General features: G+C 46.7%; 1 protein-coding gene across 3 annotated transcripts in view; it reads left to right on the plus strand.

Moving 5' to 3' along the window:
* Nucleotides 1–23,005, plus strand: part of DOCK1 (dedicator of cytokinesis 1) — a 531,871-nt gene that overhangs the window by 119,952 nt on the left and 388,914 nt on the right. For all 3 annotated transcript variants that reach the window (XM_047826036.1, XM_047826038.1, XM_047826037.1), the window contains exons 20-23: nt 3,088–3,177; nt 3,491–3,591; nt 8,131–8,265; nt 16,921–17,029. In XM_047826036.1, the coding sequence (XP_047681992.1) occupies nt 3,088–3,177; nt 3,491–3,591; nt 8,131–8,265; nt 16,921–17,029 (435 nt within the window). The remainder of the gene's footprint in view (nt 1–3,087; nt 3,178–3,490; nt 3,592–8,130; nt 8,266–16,920; nt 17,030–23,005) is intronic.

Consider the following 23,005-nt stretch of genomic DNA (forward strand, 5'->3'; position numbering starts at 1 on the left):
TCTTCCAATTTTAATCATCTTTTTAGGTTTTTGTCTGCTACCTCTGGCTTGGACAATGCTAATTGCATTTGAAACTTCTCTGGGTCTTGTAACTTCCCCGATGCAGATGGAAGTGAATAAGTGAATGTAACTCGAGGAGACACACAGTTAATGAAATTTTGTGCTTTTTCCTTTTGAAATCCCTGTATCACATCAGGAATTAGCCGTGTTTCTGTTGGCCTATTGTTACATATAAGGAGATGATCTAGAACCATCTTGTCTTGTTGTCCTTCACTCCCCTCACCTAATCTAGTACCAAATCCTGGTGTTCAGCCCTGGAAGTGGTTTTCACCAACCCCTGTCCTTCCTGTGTGTGCTGGCACCACGGTACTGTGCGTGTGACCTGTCCGTCCATTGCCGGTACATCCTGAGTACCCGGTGGGCCTGGAGAGGTGAACGGACGTGTCTAAGCTACACGGCTGTCAATGAGAGCCAGGGCTGGACGGATTCCCAGCCTGCATGGGGCTCCTTTTACTCTGTTGGAGGACGTCATAGACCGAGTTCGTTCCATTCATTCAAGCCCCACCCCCGGCCCCCCACCTTGTGTACATTCATAACTGCTCGTAGGGACATGACATTGAACGGCGGGTTAAGAACAGTGTTTGCTTCTTTGCTAAAAGATGCAGTTGCTCATTTTGGTGGGAGATGAAAATGGTGACTTGGGGCCTCCAGTGGATAGTCTTAGAGAGAAGGTAGGTGTCAGAAGAAGCGTGTTCATGGCTCCATGTGAGGGACTTCCTTCCGGATGCTGGTATCCCTGTACCTCTGCGGCTCGACAGCCAGAAAAACAAGACTCCGGCTCTCTGCTGCCATGTTTCCGTGCCACTGATCCTGTCATTTGTCTGGGTAGGATGGGTAGAGCTATTGCAGGGACGCTATGCGAACCGAGACGAGCCACAGTGAACTCACGAGCTGGTGAGTCCATTGGCAGCAGCATTGGGCTGTTACCAGATGGCGTGAAGTTTTGACCTTTGCAAAGATTTTATGAACTGAAAATGATGGGGAAATAATACTAAAGTAATGAGGCGATGTGGGCTCCTCCATAATTGCAGGGTTGGTAAAGCCTTTGATGGCTGGACCAGAACACCTCTTGGGCAGCAAGGTGGTTTGCTTCCCCTGCCGTTTCATCCCACTTCCTGCGATGAAATCGGTGTGTGTGGGGGCTGGGGGGGGGCAGCACAGCAGAATGTAATGAGGGTTTATGCACTGGTGGGTCTCAGATCTCTTACTAGGTTTGGGAGGATGTCCCCTTTCCTGAGGGAGATACGTAGTGTTGGGTTTGGGGCTGTTGCAACGTTTCACAGCGTAAGGGGGAGCAGTGGGGCAGGCACTGGTTTGGGGAGCAGGTCCGAGTGGTTGGGTTCCTCAGCCTGCGTGCTCAACCCATTTGAGACCCTCTGTGAGGACCTGAAGGCCCTTGTGGTTCTGTGTGTTCTATGCATGGGCTGAACTATCCGGGAAGAATGTGGCCCAGACATCCCATTCAGCCATCCTTCTGACACCCTTGCTATGGGGCTATCTCAGCTGTTCTTTGGTTTTTAATAACAGCTTCATTGAGATATAATTCACATACCATACGATGCACTCTTTTAAGTTTACTTATTTTGAGAGAGACAGAGAGAGCAAGCTGGGGAGGGGCAGATAGAGGGGGAGAGAGAGCATCTGAAGCATTCTCCAGTCTCCGAGCTGTCAGCACAGAGCCCGACGCAAGGCTCGAACCCACACACTGCAAACTCATGACCTGAGCCGAAGTCGGACGCTTAACCGACTGAGCCCTTCATTCCTTTTTATGGCTGAATAAGAACCATCCCAAAGTATGGCTATGCCCCAGTTGTTCCCTCAGTTATCAGCTGGTGGACATTCGGGTGGTTTCCCCGTTTTGATGTCTAGGAGGAAAGCTGCTGCGAATATTTGTGTACAGGTTTTTGTGTGGACGGGTGTGTTCCATTCACTTGGATACAAGCCTGCGAATGAAGAGGTTCCCGTGGCGAATATACGTTTAACCCTTGGAGGCGCTGTCTAAGCGTTTTCCAAAACCATCGTGCTGTGGTACGTTGCCACCAGTGATGTGCGAGGCGTCCGTTTCCTCCGCTTCGTTGCCTGCCCCATACTCCCAGGATCGCTCATGTCTCGATGGTAGCATTCTCGGTGGGTGTGCAGTGCTAGCTGCCTGTGGTTTCGATTTGCATGTCCCTGTCGCTTCTCGGCCTTTTGGCTAAGATCGAGTGCGATTTGCATGCCCCTAGTGACTAATGATGATGTATCTATATTTTATTCTCTTTTACGCCAATATTCTGTCATGTGGCGCACTGCCTGTTCTTGAACTCGTCCACAAACAGGGAACTCATTACCTCCAAGATGGCTTTTCCTGGTCCGTTTGACGCTTCTCTCGGGGAGGATGGGGATGGGCTTGGAAGACAATGTCCAGTGTGACATAACTGTTTTCTTTCCTTAATTAATTGATGATAGTTTGTCATTCTATGCTCTGATATTTACCTGGTGAATTATAGTAGGCTATAAAAGGAATTTCCAAGTTGCTCTTGAATAAGACGCGCTTCTTGGCGCCCCAGTTTTAGAGTCTCACACCTCTTCTGTCCTTGGGCATCTGGGCCTCTGGAAGGTCCTTTATTACTCTCAGCTGGAAGCATGTCTCTTGGTGACTTCTGCCCCCTCCCTAGCCCCGGTCCTGCACTCGGAGTCCGGGACGAGGCCGACCCAGTCTTCGCGGAGCTGGTGTTGAGTTCTTTGTTGCCAGCCTGGTGAAGACCAGGAAAAGGGGTGGAGAAGACCAAAGGGGTGGGGACTGTCAGGCATGTCCCTGTTGCCAGGCCTCCTCTGCTTGGCTCAGGCTGCCCTGTCTTTGCTGTGTGTTCACTCATCTCACATTTTTGTCTTGTGCCTTGAGTGGCTCGGAAAAGTCCCCGGAGCGCACAGCTTCTTTGGTGACTTCTGTGGGAGATGGGTGTTTGCATATAGATGGTAGCTATTCTAGGTTGGGGGAAAGCTGCGTGAGTTTACTTGGTCTGCTGAGATTTGATGTGTCTCCAGTTCCTCCAGGACACCTTGGATGCCCTCTTCAACATCATGATGGAGAACTCCGAGAGCGAGACCTTCGATACGTTAGTGTTTGACGCTCTGGTAAGGAGCCTCTATTTTCCATCTGTTCAGATGTTAGGGAGGCTTTCATGCTGCAGCCTTTGAAGCTGGGGGAGGGCAGCGATCTGAGAAGTGTTTTCGGTTGTAAATCCCATCAAGGCATCGGGTTTGAGAGGCAGGGAGTAGCTTTCAGCGGAACGTTATAGTTAGGCCAATATCATTTCTGGAGTTAAGAAGAGGTAACTTCCGGAGATGTTCTTGTTCATTGATTCCCACCACAGCGCAGGTAATTCAGATGAGGATTCCAGAATGGCTCACGTTATCTTGCTAATGAAAATATTGATGAATTTAACAGGTATTTATCATTGGACTAATTGCTGATAGAAAATTTCAACATTTTAATCCTGTTCTGGAAACCTACATTAAGAAACACTTTAGTGCAACATTAGCCTACACGTGAGTTATTTTTGTATGTTTATTGTTCAGTGTCTTTTTCATATGCTTTTGTCTGTGATCGTATATCCCCCTCCCCCTGCCCCCCCCAACTCTGAATTTCCTGGGATAATTTTTATTACTGTTTCCCTTATAACAGACCTAAACATCTTGTTGAAAGAAGATACGCGATAAATTACCATAACGTTCTGGAATAAATTCTGGTTCTCCTCTATACCTTCCATTTGTCTTTGAAATTTTCAGTTTATGTTCGATGAAACTGATCTATGGATGTGGAGTGCCTGCCTCACCGTGGCTTCCTGACCAGCTTTTGGCGAATGAATAAATGGATGTGTTCCTGGTTTGAGATGATTGGTTGTCTAATGTGGATAAAACTCAGTTCTCAGTAGATCTTTTTGCTCTTCAAAGAGGGCCTTCCTTTTTGTTCCAGATGCTTCAGCTGTAATGGGCTTGGGTTCTGACTGCCAGCCTAGCTGCTCTTAACCCTCCCGCCGTGTCCCCATACCTGCCCCTCTGGGTGCCTAGTAAGCAGGCAGAGCAAATGTGTGAGATCCCGGCCTGAGAGGTGGCTCACTGGGTGTTGACCAGCACAGTCTAGGAACACTGCTTAACCCACAGCACTGTCACTTCCAAGTTCACATTTCTTTTCTTTCTTTCTTTTCTTTCTTCTCTTTCTTCTTTCTCCTGTCTTTCTTCTCTTTCTTTCTTTCTTTCTTTCTTTCTTTCTTTCTTTCTAGCTTATTTATTTATTTTGAGAAGGTGGAGGGGAGAGGGGCAGAGAGAGACAGTGGGAGAGAGGGGTGGAGAGAGAGGGAGAGAGAATCCCAAGCAGGCTCCACCCTCCGTGCAGAGCCCGACGCGGGCTCCAGCTCACAAACTGCGAGATCATGACCTCAGCCGAAATCAAGAGTCAGACGCTTAACCTACTGAGCCACCCTGGCGTGCTGAAAGTTTAAATTTCTTAACCTCTTTGGGCCTCAGTTTTCTTATCAGTAAAACAGGCACGTCTTAGGGTTTCTTGAGAATTTCAATGAGTTATTACATGTTAAATGTTTGGAGTAATCCCTGGTGCTTAGAAAGCACTAAGCAATATTTAGGTTTCATTATTATTATAATACTTCTGAGGAGTTACTCCGTCTCTCTTACCAGGGGATTTGTTGGCATTTATTTAAACTTTTAATTGTGTGAGTTGCAATTAAAAAAAATTTAAATAATTTCTTTAAGAGAATTCCCCACCGTAGAATCACTAGAGATGATCGTCTTTAGTGCCAATAACTTCAGTCAAAGCTCTTGTGTGTCTGGAGCGTATCTGTTTCCTTGCCTGCATGCAACCATGAACACAAGGCCAGAGGTCTGATGCTGGCTCTTTGTATGACGTCAGTCATTCTGTCCCTTGGCCCTTTCATGTCTGCTGTGAGTGCATGTCTATTGCAAGGCGGTGGGCAGAGCCCCAAGTGGGCAGAGAGCTGCCACATCCTCACGTACACAGAACCAGCTGTGACACGTCCTTTGTGCTTGCTGATAAATGTTCGTTTCAGACGGTTTGTTCTCTTAGTGGAGATGTCCATTTTGTGCTTTGGGCAGTCCCTTTCAGACTGTGAGGAGGGCTGACCGAGCAGGGCCATCTTGCTAGGGCGGACGAAGCAGGGTTTGCAGAAGTGGCCTATGAGCTGCTCCTCATGGGGCGGGATCTCCCTACGCATCACATTCACACTCATGCTTCTTTGTGGAATTAGGACCAAACGGCTCTTCTCGGATTAGCTTTTGTATTGGAATTTCAGGAAATCAGCTCAGTGAGTGAGCTTGCCACGCTGTGTTCCAGATCTTCTGTTGGCATCGCCCATTCTGTGCCTTTGCCATAGGAGGCCAAGTGAAAGTCAGGGAGTCTTTGGAGAAACAGAAGTACCATTTTATCTTTAAGAGATGATGGGACGGAGTTGAGAATCGGTATCCTCCCATCCAGCCCCTGTAATATGCTGAAAAGCAGATTCATTTTGGAAAACAAGTGTTCTTTTGTTTTGTTTTTTGATTTTTAAGCGTTTATTTATTTTTTGAGAGACAGAGAGAGTGTGAGCCGGGGAGGGGCAGAGAGACAGGGAGTCACAGATTCCGATGCAGGCTCCAGGCTCTGAGCTGTCAGCACAGAGTCCGATGGGCTCGAACCCAAGGACCGGGAGCCGAAGTTAGTCGCTTAACCGACTGAGCCACCCAGGCGCCCCTCTTGCCATTTTGGTAAAGAAGCAATCCCAAGTGGTTTCTTAGTTCGAATTTGAGAATTTAAGCCTTGAAATACCAAAGGAGGTAACTGTGATTCACGCAGTTCTAGCGTGAATCATGGAAAGTTCTCTCTGCGTTAATGGTCTCTGGGCCAGGGGAAATTCTGGCACTGGGTATCCTCACGGAGGGTCTCCCAGCCACTGCCCCTCTAGAAGCCTGGGCAGGCACAGATGGAGCTTAGACTCTCTCCCAGATAGTTCCTTTACCTCTTCCCTTTGGTAGCGTGGAGATCTTCAGCCCTCTCGGCAAAGAACCCCAAGACAAGAAACGAAAGGTGACTGCAGCAGAGGACCTCTCAGTGCCCCACCTCCACCGTGGGCGTGGTCTGGGTGCGGGAGCCCCGCAGAGTCACTGGCGATGCTGATGGGGCAGGCGATGAGGGCGGACTGGTCCTCCGGGAAACTAGCAGAGCTTCTTTCTGGCCGCAGAGCTACTTTTCCCGGAGCTGGTCCAGGTCTTGCCTCTGCTCAGCGGATGCTGCATTTGGTCTGCGCCTCTCGGCGAGTACCAAGGGCGCTCCATCTTTGTGCCATTACAGATGGCCTCGCTCATGCGGATGTGGCTCTTTTGACATCCTTCCTCATTTACTTTCTGGTTCTGGGTCTTTCTTTTTGCAGATCATTCCATTAATTAATTAATTAATTATCTGTTGGGAACATTCCCAAAATGTGTTCTGTGGAATTTCTCTTTCTATTTCTTGAGGTATCAATGGGTTTAATAAGAAAAGGTAATCTGGCCAATAAGCTTGAAAAAGTAAGTTAAATCAGGTGAAACGGATTTTCTGGCAGGACCCTAGATGTCTTCTGCTGTGCCTCGAGGGCCACCGGAAGACACGTGTGGTGAGCTACCCTCCCACCGTGGGAGCCAGGGAGCCACTGGGGAGAGGACCTCTCCGGCCCAGATTCTTCCTAACACCTTGCTCGGGTGCCCCTCTCCTACTTGGAGAGTGAAGAAACTCTCAAGTTTCTTTACTAGGGTTCTGCAACCTGATGAGACTTAGAAATGACTTCCCATCTGCTTGGTCACCCAGAAAGCTTCCCCCTCCCCGCTCCTTAAATGTTTATTTTTGAGAGGGAGAGAGAGCGCGTGAGCAAGAGTGGGGAGGGACAGAGAGAGAGAGGGAGAGAGAGGAAGTGAATAAGGCTCTGTGCTGACAGCAGAGGCTGATGCAGGGCTCGAATCCACGAACCATGAGATCACAATCTGAGCCGAAATCGGCCACTTAACCGACTGAGCTACCCGGGCGCCCCTTGAAAGCTTTTTATTGTGGTTTATCAGGACAGTGGTTACTCTTAGGGCTATTCTGAGGTCATCCTTAATGCAAGTTACAGTTGCTCTTACGGGTATCTTACAATAATCTCGACTAACAGTCTGGGTGCGTATGGGCTCACAACTTAGCTGGAAATGCTGGCCGTGCCCTACCAGGTTATCTTTATGAGCATAATGAGTATGTAAAAAGTCACAGTGAATTCTTGTTGATGACATGGGAAGTTGGGGCTCATAGAAGTTTGGCCGATGGTTGTTGGACAGACTGCACATTTGTGGCTAGTTTTTGAATTATAGTGCGGCCAATACACCAAAACCAGAAACCACGTTGAAGTTAAGCTAGCTGTTCTTTTATGATTCAGAAGCATTGCTTCAGGGTCAGCCTTCTGATCAGAGAGCAGTGATTGTTAGTTTATGGGCCAGTAGTCCAGTAGTAGTAGAAAATGTAGAAGTTGGGGGCAGAATTAAAAATTCACCGTTGCCACGACTGCCTCTGTCATTTGAAAATAAATGCATGCTCCGTGTTAAAAAAAGAAACATGACAAAAAGCATTACAAAAACATATGTGGCTATGAAGAAAACCTCTTCAATTTTACTTAGCATTGGGGAAGCTAGTGTATCTATCTAAGCCTGGGCTTCTTCACTTATATGTTAAGGGTAATATACCTGCTATTATACCCAATTATTATTATTATGCCCTAAAATAATACTTGCCTTATTGGGCTTTTGTGAAGATTAAGTTACATAATACATTTAATGTTTAGAAAAACCTCTAAAACTTAGAAAAAAAGGCTGGTTTTTTGTTCAGATCTCGCTCCTCTGAGTGTTATTTTATGGCTCACTTTTAATCTGTTTCGAATGCATTTTATAAATAGGCATCTACGGATAAGTGTGAACCAAAAGAAGAATGGCCCACTTATGTGTTTCTGTCCCAATTAGGAATTGAGGTCTTGTAATTTTCTGAACACGTTAATTGATTTGTGATTCTATTACGAATAGGAAGCTGACAAAAGTTTTAAGAAACTATGTGGACAACGCGGAAAAGCCGGGAATAAATGACCAGCTGTACAAAGCTATGAAGGCCTTGGAGTACATCTTCAAGTTCATCGTGCGCTCCAGGATCCTGTTCAATCAGTAAGTGTCACCCGTGTTGGCCCTCCTAGGGAATTTTAGGCGATCTTTTACTTCCTTTCTTCTCCTTCTCTGTTCCCCTCTCTCTTTTCCCTCTTCTTTCCCTTCTCTCTCCTTCTTCCTCCCTTTCTTTGCTTTCTAGCATGACAGAGCAGTAATAGATAGCCATGCCGGGTTGGGGTCGCCCACTCTTAGGGTAACTGCTCCCCACGCTGTGAAATGCGAGCACAGGTTTGAACAGCAAGCTCTGTTCCCAAGTCTGAAATGTGTGCGTGTGAGTGAAATACTGACCGCTGATGTATTCCGAGTTTATCAGAGGTAGTGCAGGGTGTACACGAAGGGCTCTGAAGTTCGTGCCAGTGTATCCTTCGATAGAAAAAAAGCCTCAAGAGAGCAAACAGTTAAAATAAGCAACAACGTCAGAAGGCTAAAACCATGTTAAATTGCCTCCCTTGGGAAGACCGGAGCTTCGGCTCTTTCTTTCCTTCAACCACAATAATATTTTGCTTCTGGAGAGAGATTCTCACGTGTGGAACTTCCAGGTGAATGGGCTTTCAGATATTGAGGTCAGTGACCTGTTTCTCATACTTTGGGGATGAATGTGTGCATTGTTTTTGAACCTTAGAGTGGATTGGGGGTGTCGGTGACTTTCTTTTTTCATAGAGAGAGATAATCTTTTTCCAAGTGTCTGTGGTTACGAGCTGTGCTCAAGCCAGAGTTTCCCAGTTAGCCCACGATATGGAACTGTGTGACTGAAGAGATGTGCGAAAGGGGCAGACTGAGCGTTGAGTGTCGAAGTGGGCTCTCTGTGCTTGTTGCTTTGGGAGGATGGCTGCTTTGGGTGGCCTCCTGTGAGTGATGATGGTTCCTGTTGATTATTCAAGGTTGACGTTCTTGTTGTGAGTTCTACACTCAGACATGGAGTTTCACAAACTGATGTTCCTTTGATTTAGAGAACACACATCCCCTTTAAGAAAAAATTTTTCTTAAGGTTTATTTATATTTGGAAGAGAGAGAGAGAGAGAGAGAGAGAGAGAGAGAGAGAGAATGTGCAAGTGGGGGCGGGACAGAGGGAGACGGAGACAGAATCTGAATCAGGCTCTAGGCTCTGAGCTGTCAGCACAGAGCCCAACGTGGGGCTTGAACTCACAAGCCATGAGATCATGACTTGAGCCAAAGTTGGTCGCTTAACCAATTGAGCCATCCAGGCGCCCCATCTTTTAAAAGCATAGTGCTTTGTGAATGTACGATTGAAAACTGGGAATTGGACCATTGTAGACCCAAATTAGTCCCTTTCTATTTCTCTTCATTTTATCTTTGTTGGCCTGAGGTAGGCTCCTTCAGAAGGGCCCAGGAGAAAGGGATGGTATTCCGATCCAATCTTGTGCACACCATGGTGCAAATAAAGCCAGAGGAGCGAGTTATTGACTATGCATAGACCTGGAAAAGTGATACACAGGGTGGGGCCCACCATTGATTAGAGTGGTGATCAGTGGTTAACCGCCCCTGTGTTACTTGTTAAGGATTATTGTGCTTGTGTTCTCTCTGGAGTTGACGTGATATAGACAACATTGTCTACACTGCCATTTGAATGTATGAAGACACACAGTTTGAGGCCCTCATGCTGTCATCCTCAACTAAGATATCAAAGGCCTGCTCTTTGTGCTAATTATAGGTAGGTATGAATCTTGCTGTAGACTGAGCTTTCTCTTAAGAGACAAGGCCATTGACGATTTTCCCGCCGTCAGCTGTGAAAGATGACCAAGTAAAGTAGGCTTTGTCTTCCTGCATTTTATTTTATTTTATTTTATTTTATTTTATTTTATTTTATTTTATTTTAATTTTGTTTAATTTTATTATTAAATATAATAAATTAATAAAATTAATTCTATGAAAATGAACTTCTTGTCACCCTCTCTCTTGCTTTTGTATTTTTCCCCACTAAATTTAAATCATTAATTACCCTAAACCAAAATCTGCACTAAGGTGAGAGCATGAACTTGAGAGAATGGAATAGGTGATGTGTATAGATTTTGTCATGTTTTATTTGAAAGAAATTTAACCTTGTACAATTTGTAATCAACGTGACATCGAGTCAGGGGTTCGGTGATGCTCATTTCCTTCCCAAACACACTGCTGACTTTCCTTCTCATTCAGAGATTAGGAATCAAAAGGAACGTGCATTGATAATCAGTGTGTTTCTGCTATTGTAGTAAGTGCCATAATCTTGTACAAAATAATGCAGCTGGAAAACATTGGGGTCACCCAAGTGAACCTTTGGCAAAGTTATTTCTTTCTCTTAATCTCTTTCAATCTCCAAATACAAATGGCATGATATCTTAGAACCATGGCCCATCAGTGTTGAATTTGATCAGTCTTCCTAGAGGTTAGGAATATGATTGGCTTTGTGTTACAGGAAAGCCTAGCTTAACGTGGCTTCACCAGATGAGCTTTACTTCTCCCTAACTCCATACACAACATATAGCCCAGAGGAAGATTCCGGAACTCATGCACTTGTTCCCTGGTTTCCCCATGTCCTTGGCTCCGTTTGCCTTTCTGCTCTACTATCCTTAGAGTCTGTCTCTTTGTCCTCTGGTCCTGAGGTGGCTCCTGCCCCTCCTGGCATCAGGCCTGCATTCTAAACAGCAGAGAGGGGAAGGTGTGGCATAAACAGCCTCCTAGTTACTCTCCTTTTTAAAGAACTTTCCCACCCCCTACGAAGTGTCACGTGCTTTCATCTGAGTGGCCAGAACTATGTCACATGACCACCCTAGATGCAAGGGAGGTTGGAAAAGATTTTTATTTTTTTTCTAAGTTTGTTTATTTATTTGGAGGGTGGGAGAAGAGGCAGAGAGAGAGGGAGAGAGAATCCCAAGCAAGCTCCTCACCTCCAGCACAGAGCTCGATGTGGGCTCCAAGTCATGAACCGTGAGATCGTGCCCTGAGCCGAAACCAAGTCACGCGCTTAACTAACGGAGCCCCCCAGGTGTGCCTGGAATAGATTTTTAGATGGAGTTATTGATGCTTTCCACAAAATCAGGGTTGTTTCAGTGCAGGAGTAAGGGAGAAGTGTATATCGGATAGGTGATTAACATTCTCTTCCTCCTGCTTTTAACCTGAATTTCTGTTGCCTGACAGCTAAGAACGCCCCTAACTTACTCTGAGTTACTAAGTTCTACTTAATTAGGCTCCTGAGAGCTGTTCTCCCTTTCAGTTTGGGGGTCAGTCTCAGAGACTCCTGTCACTCGTACCTCCTTGGCTTTAAATCACCGGAGCCCTGCATGACGCACAGATGTGATTCAGTCTTACTGTCTCTGCAGAAGTGGAGCGAAATGCTCAGCAGGTCCTTGCCTGTGACCCGGGGGAGGGTTTTCGGTTCGATATCCTTAGGAGTGCCTTTGTTTTGGCGCTTGGCAGCGTGGTATTGGCATTGACCGTGATCCCTCTGCCGGCCTTTGTCCTGGAGTGGCCCCAGCAGGGGGCCAGGCCTGATCCCAAAGGAGTTTCTTTGCTTGGATGACTTGTTTGTGAAGAGCTGGGACTGTTCAGGACAAAAGAGCAGAGAGGTCGCAAGGCGAGCAGCGGCAGTTGCCAAAAGGCCGTGAGACTTTCTAAGGCTCCCAAGGCCCTTGTCTGGGCATCCCGGACCTCATCCGAATACTGTAGCAAACATGAAGTTTTTGACGACGAGGTCCTTCCCTCCTGCCTTCCCTCCTGCCTTCCCTCCTCTGCCTTCCCTCCTCTGCCTTTTCCTCCTCCCTCCTGTAAGTACGTAATGGGCTTTGGAGCCCTGACTGTACCCCTGAGGGCAGAGAGCAACAATATGTTCCTTTCAAAACTTAGAACCCGGTTGTAGCCACATTATGTAGATAAGATCAGATTCCTGAGATTCAAACCTGTAGTCTGAAACTGCTGAGAACTCAAGATTCTGTGGGAAGGAACAAGGTCACGGTCTTCAAACCGTGGACCGCGGGACTAAGGACTTGAGGAGGGTCTCGCTCTCCCCACCCCCACCCCCATCACCCCACCGTACATTTCAGGAGGTCTTCATATTCCTGTTTTGTACAGGCCGCTTAAAGAGAAAGCAGGCCCGTGTCCTACGCAGATATCGGGAGCATGTGCTGCATGACGAGATGTGAGCAGCTCTCTGGTGTGGTGTTTTCAGAGCCAGGGGAGCAAGCAAACCAGGGTTCCCATTTTCTTACCTGCACCACGTTTGTTACCTTGGGAGAAAGACAGTTGTGCTCACAGCTGGAGGCGACAAGAGTGTTTTTCTCTTTGCAGTTGGAATAAACGTTAGGGGTCCTTTATTTTTCTCCTTCTTTCAAAACGGTCGGCTGTGTTTTCGGGTATTGTCCTACGTTTGTAAAATGCCCGGCTAATTGATAGTCATTATTCTTCCAAAGAACAAAGAGGTGAAACTTTGGAGAGGAAGATACAGAAGATTATCCCGCTACCTTCCTCACTGTGCGAATCTGTGCTTTTTCTGTTTTGTTGAGAAAGCTCGTTTTGTTTTGAAGTGAGAACAGCCGTTTTAAAACTCTGGCCCAAAGACATTTGGTTCAGAACCCACAGAAGGATTCCTGACAGCCGGGGGCACTTCTCCGCTGGTTTTTGTTTGTCTGTGTTTTCTGTGTGGGTGGATCACATTAACTAGGAAGCCAGAAGACAGACACATCCTGCATCAGATCTTCTGAAGCAAATTACTAAAGCTAGTTATTGCTGTGTTCCTCTTCTGTCTTTCCGGTGCTTTGTGGCGGCTCTGCCTGTCATCTGGCGTTAGCTTTGTGAATAATGAGTTATTGATCACGAATAAGTTGTTGCCTCTCTGTCATTCTGTTCTCATTTCCTGGGTCACAAAAATAGAATGTAGTTAATAGACAACAATTTTGTCATTCCTTGATAATGAATACTTCTACAACGTATAAATAGAGCAAGAAATGATCACTAGGTCTTACTCTATTGTCTACTTATCTACTGATAGCCCTCTGAGTTCTTTCCTCTCACCCCTTCCTCCACCTCAAGGTGGGTCATGCAAGGGACTCTTCTGGGTTCATTTCATAAAACACAGAGGTGAGACTCTAGAGGCCTCCCTTTCACTACAGAAAGATGCATCAGTGGGATTGCTGTAAAATACTAACCATTTTGGTGTTTGAAACATCTTGAGTGGAAGCAGAGAAACTAATACTTAAATTTTCACCAGAGGGATTCCTGGTAGAATTTTAAATATAATAGAGACTCATTAATTATACCTTCCAGATTTTGAAGCTGTGTTATTGGGGGCATACAGATACAGAATTGTAATCTCTCTCTTGTGGATTTACGGGCACAACCTGCTTTATTGCACTTTGCAGATACTGTGAGTTTTATAAATCGAAGGTTTGCGGCAACCCTGTGTTAGGCAAGTGTATTGGTGCCATTTTCCTAAAAGCATTTGCTCACTTCATATCTGTGTCACATTTTGTCAATTCTTGCAATATTTCAAACTTTTCATTATTATTATATTTGTTATGGTGTTACAAATGGCTGAAATCCCAGATGATCATTAACATTTTTAACAATATTCAAAAAGAATTTTTTTTAATGTTTTTATTTGTTTTTGAGAGAGAGAGAGACAGAGCATGAGCAGGGGAGGGGCAGAGAGAGAGGGAGACACTGAATCTGAAACAGGCTCCAGGCTCTGAGCTGTCAGCACAGGGCCCGACGCGGGGCTTGAACTCACAGACCGTGAGCTCATGACCTGAGCTGAAGTCCGACGCTTAACTGACTGAGCCACCCAGGTGCCCCAACAATATTTTTTAAATTAAGGTATGCACATTTATTTAAGATATGACGCTGTCGCACATTTAACAGACTGCACTGTAGTGTAAACCTATTTTTCATATGCACTGGGAAACCAAAAACTTAGCTTTGAGTCTCTTTGTTTTGTTTTGTTTTTTGTTTTGTTTTATTGTGGTGGTCCGGAAACTGAGCCTGTAGTGTCTTTGAGGTGTAACTGTATCCCTTAATAAATATGAAAACATTCCCTTTATCTTTTGGTTAATATTTATTTGCATGGAATATCTACCTTGCCTCCCTCTTTTTTTTTTTTTTTTTACTTTTAACCTTTCTGTGTCCTTATATTTAAGGTCTGTGTCTTGCACACAACACATAGCTATAGCTTTATTTCTTATAGTGTGAAAATCCTTTTAACTGAGTAGGTAGTTTATTTACATATGTTGTAATTGAGTAATATGTTGGGTGTATATTTACTGTCTTTTTGTTAACTTAATCTTTTATCCATCTGTTTTATTATTATTTTTTAAGTTTATTTGTTTTGCAAGAGAGAGAGAGTGGGGGAGGGGCAGAGAGAGAGGGAGACAGGGAATCCCAAGCAGGCATTGCACTAACAGCATGGAGCCTGATGTGGGGCTTGAACTCATAAAACCATGAGATCATGACCTGAACTGAAATCAAGAGTCATCTGCTTAACTGAGCCACCAGGCCCCGCTCTTTTACCCGCCTGTTTATGTTCTTCAATTACATATATATTAGACCCCCTTATTATACCCTACAATCTCTAGTACGCTTTTCTATATTTTTGTCTCTGTGCTTATTTTCATGTTGAGCATCTTCCATTTCACTAATTCTGCCTTTTACTTTGTCTAATTTCAATTTAACCCATATAATGAATTCTTAATTTTGGATATTCTATTTTTAGTTTCAAAGTTTTCATTTGATTCTTTGCTATAGATTAATTTCTGTACTAAACTTTCCCATCTTACCTTCTGTTTTCTCATCTCTCTATTTTTCATATTTCCATCTTTTTACTTTCTTCATTTTTTGTTTTAAAATATAATTATATTTATGTTGACATTTTTGCTAGCTAGCTAACTGCAATACATATTTTTTAGGTTTATTTATTTTAAGAGAGTGAGCGAGCGAGCACGAGCAGGGAAGGGGCCAGAGAGAATCTCAAATGGGCTCTGTGCTGTGGAGTGTACGGCCCGACATGGGCCTCGATCTCTCGATCTCATGAACCGTGAGATCATGACCTGAGCTGAAATCAAGAGTTGGACACTTAATCAACTGAGACACCCAGGTGTCCTGCTAATTGCAATATCTTGACTACCTGTGGTTCTGTTTCTGTTGTCTTCTTCTTTTTTTTTTTTTGATTTGGCCATGTGATCTGTTCTTTTGCTATGTTTAGTTAAGCTTTATTTTAATGTAGCTCAGGATAATGTGCTCTTCTTCCAGACATGATTCCTCCCTTCCCTCTGTAGGCAGAGACAGTGGGAATGACCTTGTACTCTACACATGCTGTACGGGGTCAAGGCTGTGTGTAGCCTTGGTAGATCCTCTGTCTCCATTTGCTTCTGGTTCTTCAGGGTTTGCGGCTGAGGGTCTGCTGGGAACATCTGGGACCCTGCCCCCTGGCATTTTCTAGGTCGTTGTCATTCATTGTCTTTGGAGGCTAATAAAAACTCTACAGAGGTTTTCGGTGGGGTTTTTAGTCTTCTGCCCCATGCAGCTCTAGGAATTGACAGATGTCCTGTGGACGAGAATGACTACACGCCTGAAGCCTCCCCAAGTGTTTGTACTACTCTCTAAAACGTTGCCGTGTTGTTTGGTGGTGTTACCGCTAGCAGAGGTTCACGACTCTATACTTTTGTTTGCCATACACCGTTTAAACAAACTCCTATTGACTAAAATCCTTTGCAAAACCGACACACCAGGTTGCAGTTTCCCATTTTAGACAGAATTTGTTGCTTTCCAATGGAACTCATTTAAATATAAGATTACCTCTAGGGCAATTAATTACCACTTAGTTTACAAAATTTCCCTTTGTACTCAAGTTTTCAGGTATGGTCTACTTTTAATTAGGCAGAAAACTAGTCTATGTTAAGAAAACATCTGCATGGCGACATTTTAAAATGCAGATGCATTGCTTTTTAGTAACACAGCAGTTTGAAGTCACTGCTAATCAATGATTTATAGATGAAGCTTATTTATTATTAGTAACGTGTATTTGCATACCTATAGCCAATGTACGACTTTATTATCCGTTTATTGAATATACTCCACCTCCTGAACATTTTCCCATTACCAGTTCTGTGATGAATGAATTTGTGTAGTGTCATCACTCTGAAATAAAGTAATTTTGAATTTACTATCATAATGCCATTTGCAAATGGTTACGAGATCGGGTTAAATTCAGGAAATTAAATTTATGTTAATTATGGGACATTGTGGGTTTATAAAACACTGGCAGGAAACACACCAACATATTACTGGTGTCCTCTCTGTAGGGTAGAATTAAAGCGGAATTTCTCTCTTCCTCCTTCCTCTGTTCCTTTCTCTCTCTTTCTCTCCTTCCCTCCCTATCCATACATTTCTGTGTGTTTCAGATTTAGAAGATGTCTTACGTTACACTGAAAAAAAGCGATAAACGGTGTGGTTAAAAACCAGCTCGCTCAGCGTGGAGACTTGCCTCCCTAGCTGGGTCTTGCAGACGAACCCCATTTCTGAACTGCCTCCTGTGTTCCCCCAGTGTGGAGGACGTTCCTCCCGTTCTCCCCTGCCGCTCAGGCAGCACCCGTCGAGGCTGTTGGGGCAGGAGCGGGCCGTGGGGAGGCCCGGTCTGCCAGGCCCCACAGACTTGTGTGTGCTCCTTTGCAGACTGTACGAAGACAAAGGAGAGGCCGACTTCATGGAGTCCCTGCTACAGCTCTTCCGATCCATCAGCGACATGATGAGGGGCGAGTCGGACCAGACCGTCCGGGTGAAGGTAGGCCCTCGTGTGCAGGAGGACCGGCCGTCCTCAGGGGGCACCGTTAGCCGCAGGGCTCCCGGGTGGGGCGAGAGCCGGCGCCTGTCCCTCCTGCAGAGCGTGAACAGGAGTAACGGCCCAGGGGTGGCATCTGTCGTGCGTGTAATCCTGCTCCCTGGGCGTTAACATTCTTTTTTTTTTCCTTCTTCTTTCGAGGCTGTTAAATACTGTCATTGCTCTCTCTCTGCCCCTCGGCAAGGAGATGTTCTCAATTTCCTTTATGGAAATATGAGGATGTTGAAGAGAGTCATGTTTGCGTGTCACTTGTCAGGATATCTTGGGGTCCAGGAAGAGGTTGTAGATGTCCCAGGCCTCAGTCAGACCGCAAGCCTTGCTGTGGGAATGGGGATACGTCTTCGCCCTACAGCGTGTCTTTTGCTTGCGTAGAAGAGTGAGGAATCCCGCGGTCCCAGGTCCCAGGGGCCTCACCGACCACCTTTAATTACTTGTTCTCGCCTTGTTGCCCTTTGGAAGAAAGATGCCTTCACCTCTGGTCTGTGGGATGCTTCTGGTGTGGAGGTGCCGGGAGGCAGAGCACAGGGAGGGTCCGTGGAGGAGCCTCAGGGCCCGCACACTCTTGGGCTCCCCTGTTCTGGCAGTTTCCGTGGGGCTGACCTACTGCAGAAGGAGGTGCGGTTTGCAGTTTGCTGCCCAGGCCGATTCCTTCAGAGAAGAAGAATCTTCTGGATTAACTCGTGTTTTAGAAAGTGACTTACCTACTTTGAAGTCTACCATTGAGCCCGGAACAAAGGCGTATGTGCGTCAGATGTGTGTCGCGGGTGCTGTGACCACGGGCACCGGCGCAGCTCGACGTGGATAGAGCCGCAGTGGCCCTGTGATCTCAGACGGGGTGCAGCTCTCTGGCCGCGCCGTTGGATCCTTCCATGTAATTTCTTGATCTTTATGTGAATTTGGTATAAAAAGACTAGTGATCTATAGAGAAAGCGAGTGGTGGGCATTTTGAAGTTTTCGGGGAACTATTTTGGCAACTTGATCTTGCCTAAAGCTTCCTTATTGTTCCAGGGTTAAAATTAGCCATGCGTTCAGTACATTTACTACTACATCCTGTGGCATTTCAGAAAAACAGGTGCGGCTGGTGTAAGAATAGATAAAAATTGCAGAAGTTTGAGCCCAGAAGTCATTTTAGATTTCTAAATGTACTCTTACATTATTAAATTTGATTGGGCTTGACTTTTGTCTGCCCACCTCCCTCTATGTCAAGTTATTTAGTGACTGCAGTCTCGCAAGACCTTCCTCTGGTGGTGGGTGTTTTATTTTAAGACGGGAGCGAAGTCAGTGATGTTCACGCATGGATTCCGCCTTTCCATCTGCGAGACCGGCGACCGAGCTTTATTTGCAGCGTTGACTTCCTCACTGCTAATTTTGTACCTTGTGTTTTTGCACATTAGGTGCTCTCTCTGCATGTGAGATTTAAAGACTTCCATCCCAGGACCCTGGTTTTTGCATTGTTCTGGCTCTTTAGGTTTTGCTCTGTGGAAATGGAAATGCACTTGTGAATCACGTTCTGTAGAGAGGATATGAAGAAGACCATGGCGTTTCGTAAGGGTTACGTGTTGTCTCCCAAAGGGTGGCCCTTGGTGGCCGTTTCGATTTTTGAGATGATCTGTGTGCCCTCGTCTATGACTGGGAAGACCACATGTTCTCGTGCCTTCCTGGCATCGTGGGCGGTAAGCTGATGGGATTGGAGGCTGGGGTGGGGGGGCGGGCTGCTTTGTCCGCTGGAGCCCGCACCCTGCAGTCACCTTCTCAGAGCTACAGCTGCCCCCCCTCCCCCATCCACCTTGCAGATTGTAGACTCAGCCCCAGCATTTATGCCTCAAGGAAGAAAGTGTCAAGAAGAGTTTGGGGAGCGGTACGCCTGAGTGGCTCAGGTGGTTAAGCGTCCAACTTCGGCTCAGGTCATGATCTCACGGTTTGTGGGTTCGAGCCCCACATCGGGCTCTGTGTGGACAGCTCAGAGCCTGGAGCCTGCTTCGGATTCTGTGTCTCCTTCTCTCTCTGCCCCTCTCCCACTCACGCTCTGTCTCTCTCTCTCTCTCTCTCTCAAAAATAAATAAACATTAAAAAAATTAAAAAAAAATAGCAGTTTTGGGGAAATAAGTAGCTGCCGGATAAATGTGGCATCAGATGTTGTCAACATTCCTGGCTTCCATTTGACTCCGTGACAGACTTTTTACTAGGGGCGTTTCACGTACGCAAGCACACACACAAATTCGAGAATGCTTGGGTATGTTTTGTGTAGTGGGAGAGGCCATTACAGCCAACGTGTGGACTGAACGTCATTCACTTCTCTGCCAGGTGGCCTTGGTTGCCCCCACTTCTCGGTCCTGCTCTGGGGCACCCGTGTGTTTCTGAAGACAGACTCACCTTTGTGCTGCTTTGCTGTCCTTCAGTTAATGCCCCGAACCTTAGGGCTGCTCCCAGGTCCTGAAAAAAATTTTATTATGGTAGTTAACATACCGATGTATGACCTTAACAACTTACTTATTTATTTAGAGAGAGCACGCGTGCATGCACGAGTGGGGAAGGGGAAGGGCAGAGAGAGGGAGAGAGAATCTCTTCTTCTTCTTCTTTTTTTTTAAAGTTTACTTATTTATTTTGAGAGAGCGAGCACGCGGGAGGGGTAGAGAGAGAGGGCGAGAGAGAGAGAGAATCCCAAACAGGCCGTGCACTGTCAGCACGGAGCCCGACACGGGGCTTGAACCCACCAACCATGAGATCACGACCCGAGCCGAAACCAAGAGTCGGAGGCTTAACGGACTGAGCCACCCAGGTGCCCCCAGAATCTCAAGCAGTCGCTGCCCCGGGCGAAGATCCCGAGGTAGGACTCACGTCCCCCAACCCTGAGATCGTGACCTGAACCAAAGTTAAGAGTCAGATGCTTAACCACCTGGGCCACCAGGCGCCCGCCATCTTAACCGCTGTCAAGGGTTCGGCTGTGTGGCGCCAAGTGCGTTCACACGGTGGTGCACCCGCTGCCACCGTCCGTCTCCAGAACTTCATTCTTCTCCCCACAGAGGAGCTCTGTCCCCGGTAAAGCGTGACTCTTGTTCTTTCCCTGCCCCAGCTCCTGGCACCCACCGTCCTGCGTTCTGTCTCTAGAAACGTTTCTCTTCCAAGTTCCCCACGCACGTGGAATCACACAGCATTCGTCCCTCCGTGACCGGCTTGTTTCGCCCGGGGAACATCTTCGGGGTTCATCCTCGGGGTAGCGGCCGTCGGAACTTCCTTCCTTCTTGAGGCGGAACGGTATTCTCTTGACTGTGTATCCGTTTTTGTTTATTTATGCGTCTACCGGTGGACGCTTGGGTTGTTTACACCTTTGGGCCATGGCGAATAACGCTCTGAACGTCAGTTTACAAACAACTGTTCAAGTCTCCGCTCTCCCTTGTTTTGGGCGTGTATCGCATGTGGAAATGCTCGGTCGTATGGTAATACTGTGTTTAACTTTCTGAGGAATTACCGTATGCTTTTCCATAGCAACTGTACCATTTTACTAAAAAAAAAAAAAAAAAAAAAAAAAATTGAAATTTGAAATTCCTCCGTGAATTTACCTTGCCAACTAGTTCTGGCACCCTCTCAAGCTTGAGGCTCGTCGTCACCCCCCTGCCACCACCTCTGTGCAGCAAGTGGCGCCAGTCTGTCTGCTCCGTTGTGAACCCGCCAGGATCTGTCTGGCATCACCTTTCCTTTCTCGCTTGCCGTCCTGCTACCCGAAAGTAACCTACCTGTGCAAGTCTCCCCGCCCCGCCCCTGCCCCTGGGCTTCTGATCAGTCCCTTACCCTTCCTCTCAGTCTAGAATGTTCTGCGTGTATATCAGATGGCCCCTTTCACCTCGTCTGTAATCATGGCCAGACATTCTCGACACTCAGCAGGTGCTGGTGGGATCCTTGTCTGCCACCGTGCTGCCCTCTTTTCTCTGTCCCACGAGCGCGTCCTTGTGTCCATTGCCAGCGCCCTCCGGTTCTGCTCTCTGCTCTCCCCTGCGCGATCGTGGTCCGCCTCTCTCCCGAGTATGACCCAGTGGCCCTCAGATGCGGCCTCTCCTAGCCTGACACGGCCACGCTCTTCCACGGCCTTGTCTTCCCTTTGCCCACCTTTGCTCTGGTAGCACAGATCTGTGTTCGTTCACGTCCTCAGCTTTTCTTGATAAATTTGTGCAGAAAGCGTCTTAACTCCCTACACCCTCAGTGCGGCACCTGCCCTGTCTTGTTTCCTGACTGTATTTCAGTGTTTTCCTAAAACTCACATCTGGCGACAGCCTTGTTTTTCTCAGAAAGCCGTGATGCTTTCCAGCTGCCCGGAGAAATGGGTCAGCTTCCGGTTCCCGCCATTCAGAAATCTCCATAGCCGATCCCGCCAGCCCTCCTAGCCTTTAATTCTTAGAGACACAAGTAGAGTCCCTCCCCTAGAGAACATCAAACATCTGGACGTTGGGAAATCTCCCCAATTAATTCCAGTGGTTGATGGAATCTGGAGCTCCACGTGCTGGAATTGTAACAGCTGACATTCATTGATCGCTTTCTGTTCTAAGTGCTTGACATGGATCCTCTTATTAGATGTCTATGGTTATACTATTAAATAGGTACGACCATTGGTTTCAGGTTTCAGAGACGGTAACTAACTTGCCCAAAGCCACGTGGCTCGTGTGAGGCACAGTGATGACTTAAGTCTGGCTTGCCTGGTTCCAAGAGCCACACTTCTCTTTTTTTTCCATTAAATTTTTTTTTAACGTTTATTTATTTTTCAGAGAGAGAGAGAGAGAACGAGAGAGAACACGAGCAGGGGAGAGGCAGAGAGAGAGGGAGACACAGAATCCAAAGCAGGCTCCGGGCTCCGAGCCATTAGCACAGAGCCCGATGCAGGGCTCGAACCCACAAACTGTTAGATCATGACCGGAACCAAAGTTGGATGCTCAACTGACTGAGCCACCCAGGCGCCCCCTTTTTTTTAATGTTTATTTATTTTTGAGAGTGGGGGGAGGGGCAGAGAGATGGAGACAGAGGCTCCGGCATGGGCTCTGCACTGACAGCAGAGAGAACCTGACGCGGGGCTTGAACTCATGAACCGTGAGATCATGACCTGAGCCGAAGTCGGATGCTCAACGGACTGAGCCACCCAGGTGCCCCTCAAGAGCCACACTTCTTTTTTTTCCATTAAAAAAAAAAATTTTAATGTTTATTTATTTTTGAGAGAGAGAGAGAGAGAACGAACGAGCAGGGGAGGGGCAGAGAGAGAGGAAGACACAGAATCCAAAGTAAGCTCCAGGCTCTGAGCTGTCAGCATAGAGCCCGACGCGGGGCTTGAACTCATGAACTGTGAGATCATGACGTGAGCCGAAGTCAGATGCTCAACAGACTGAGCCACCCAGGTGCCCCTCAAGAGCCATACTTTTCTATTCATCTCCCCAGGAGGAGACTGCTAAGCGCCGGCCATCCAGTGATTTTCAGAAACAGGGCCCATATCTGCCATCCGCAGCAGTGGTCAACAGCTCTGTGTCCGAGGCTTTGAGACTGTAAAGGCATAAACGGCATTTCTGTTGGGCCTTTCCATCCAAGTGGACATATTCTATGGTCACTCGTGAAGCAATTAAAAATACTTGGACTGCATGCCCCCAAATGGGTGTGTCTGCAGGGGAGTAAAGGGAGTTTGATGGGGCTGGTCACAAAGGCTTCTTGGAGGACCGAATCTCGGGCTTGGACCCCCTTTGTTGGCAGTAGGTGGTTCTCTTTCTCGACCCCTCGTGGATTGCGGTGCTGGACTTGGGGCGGTGGGGCCTTGCAATCAGAGTGAGCGCAGGAATTGCTGCTTTCCCTGAATTCCAAAAATATTACTAACATATTAGCTGTGTGGGATGATCCTAGAAAAGAATATCCTGCCTCCTCAGTATAGTCTGCTTGTGTGTCTGTGGC

This window comes from Prionailurus viverrinus, chromosome D2 (genome assembly GCF_022837055.1).
Source record: "Prionailurus viverrinus isolate Anna chromosome D2, UM_Priviv_1.0, whole genome shotgun sequence".
Lineage (NCBI taxonomy): Eukaryota > Metazoa > Chordata > Mammalia > Carnivora > Felidae > Prionailurus > Prionailurus viverrinus.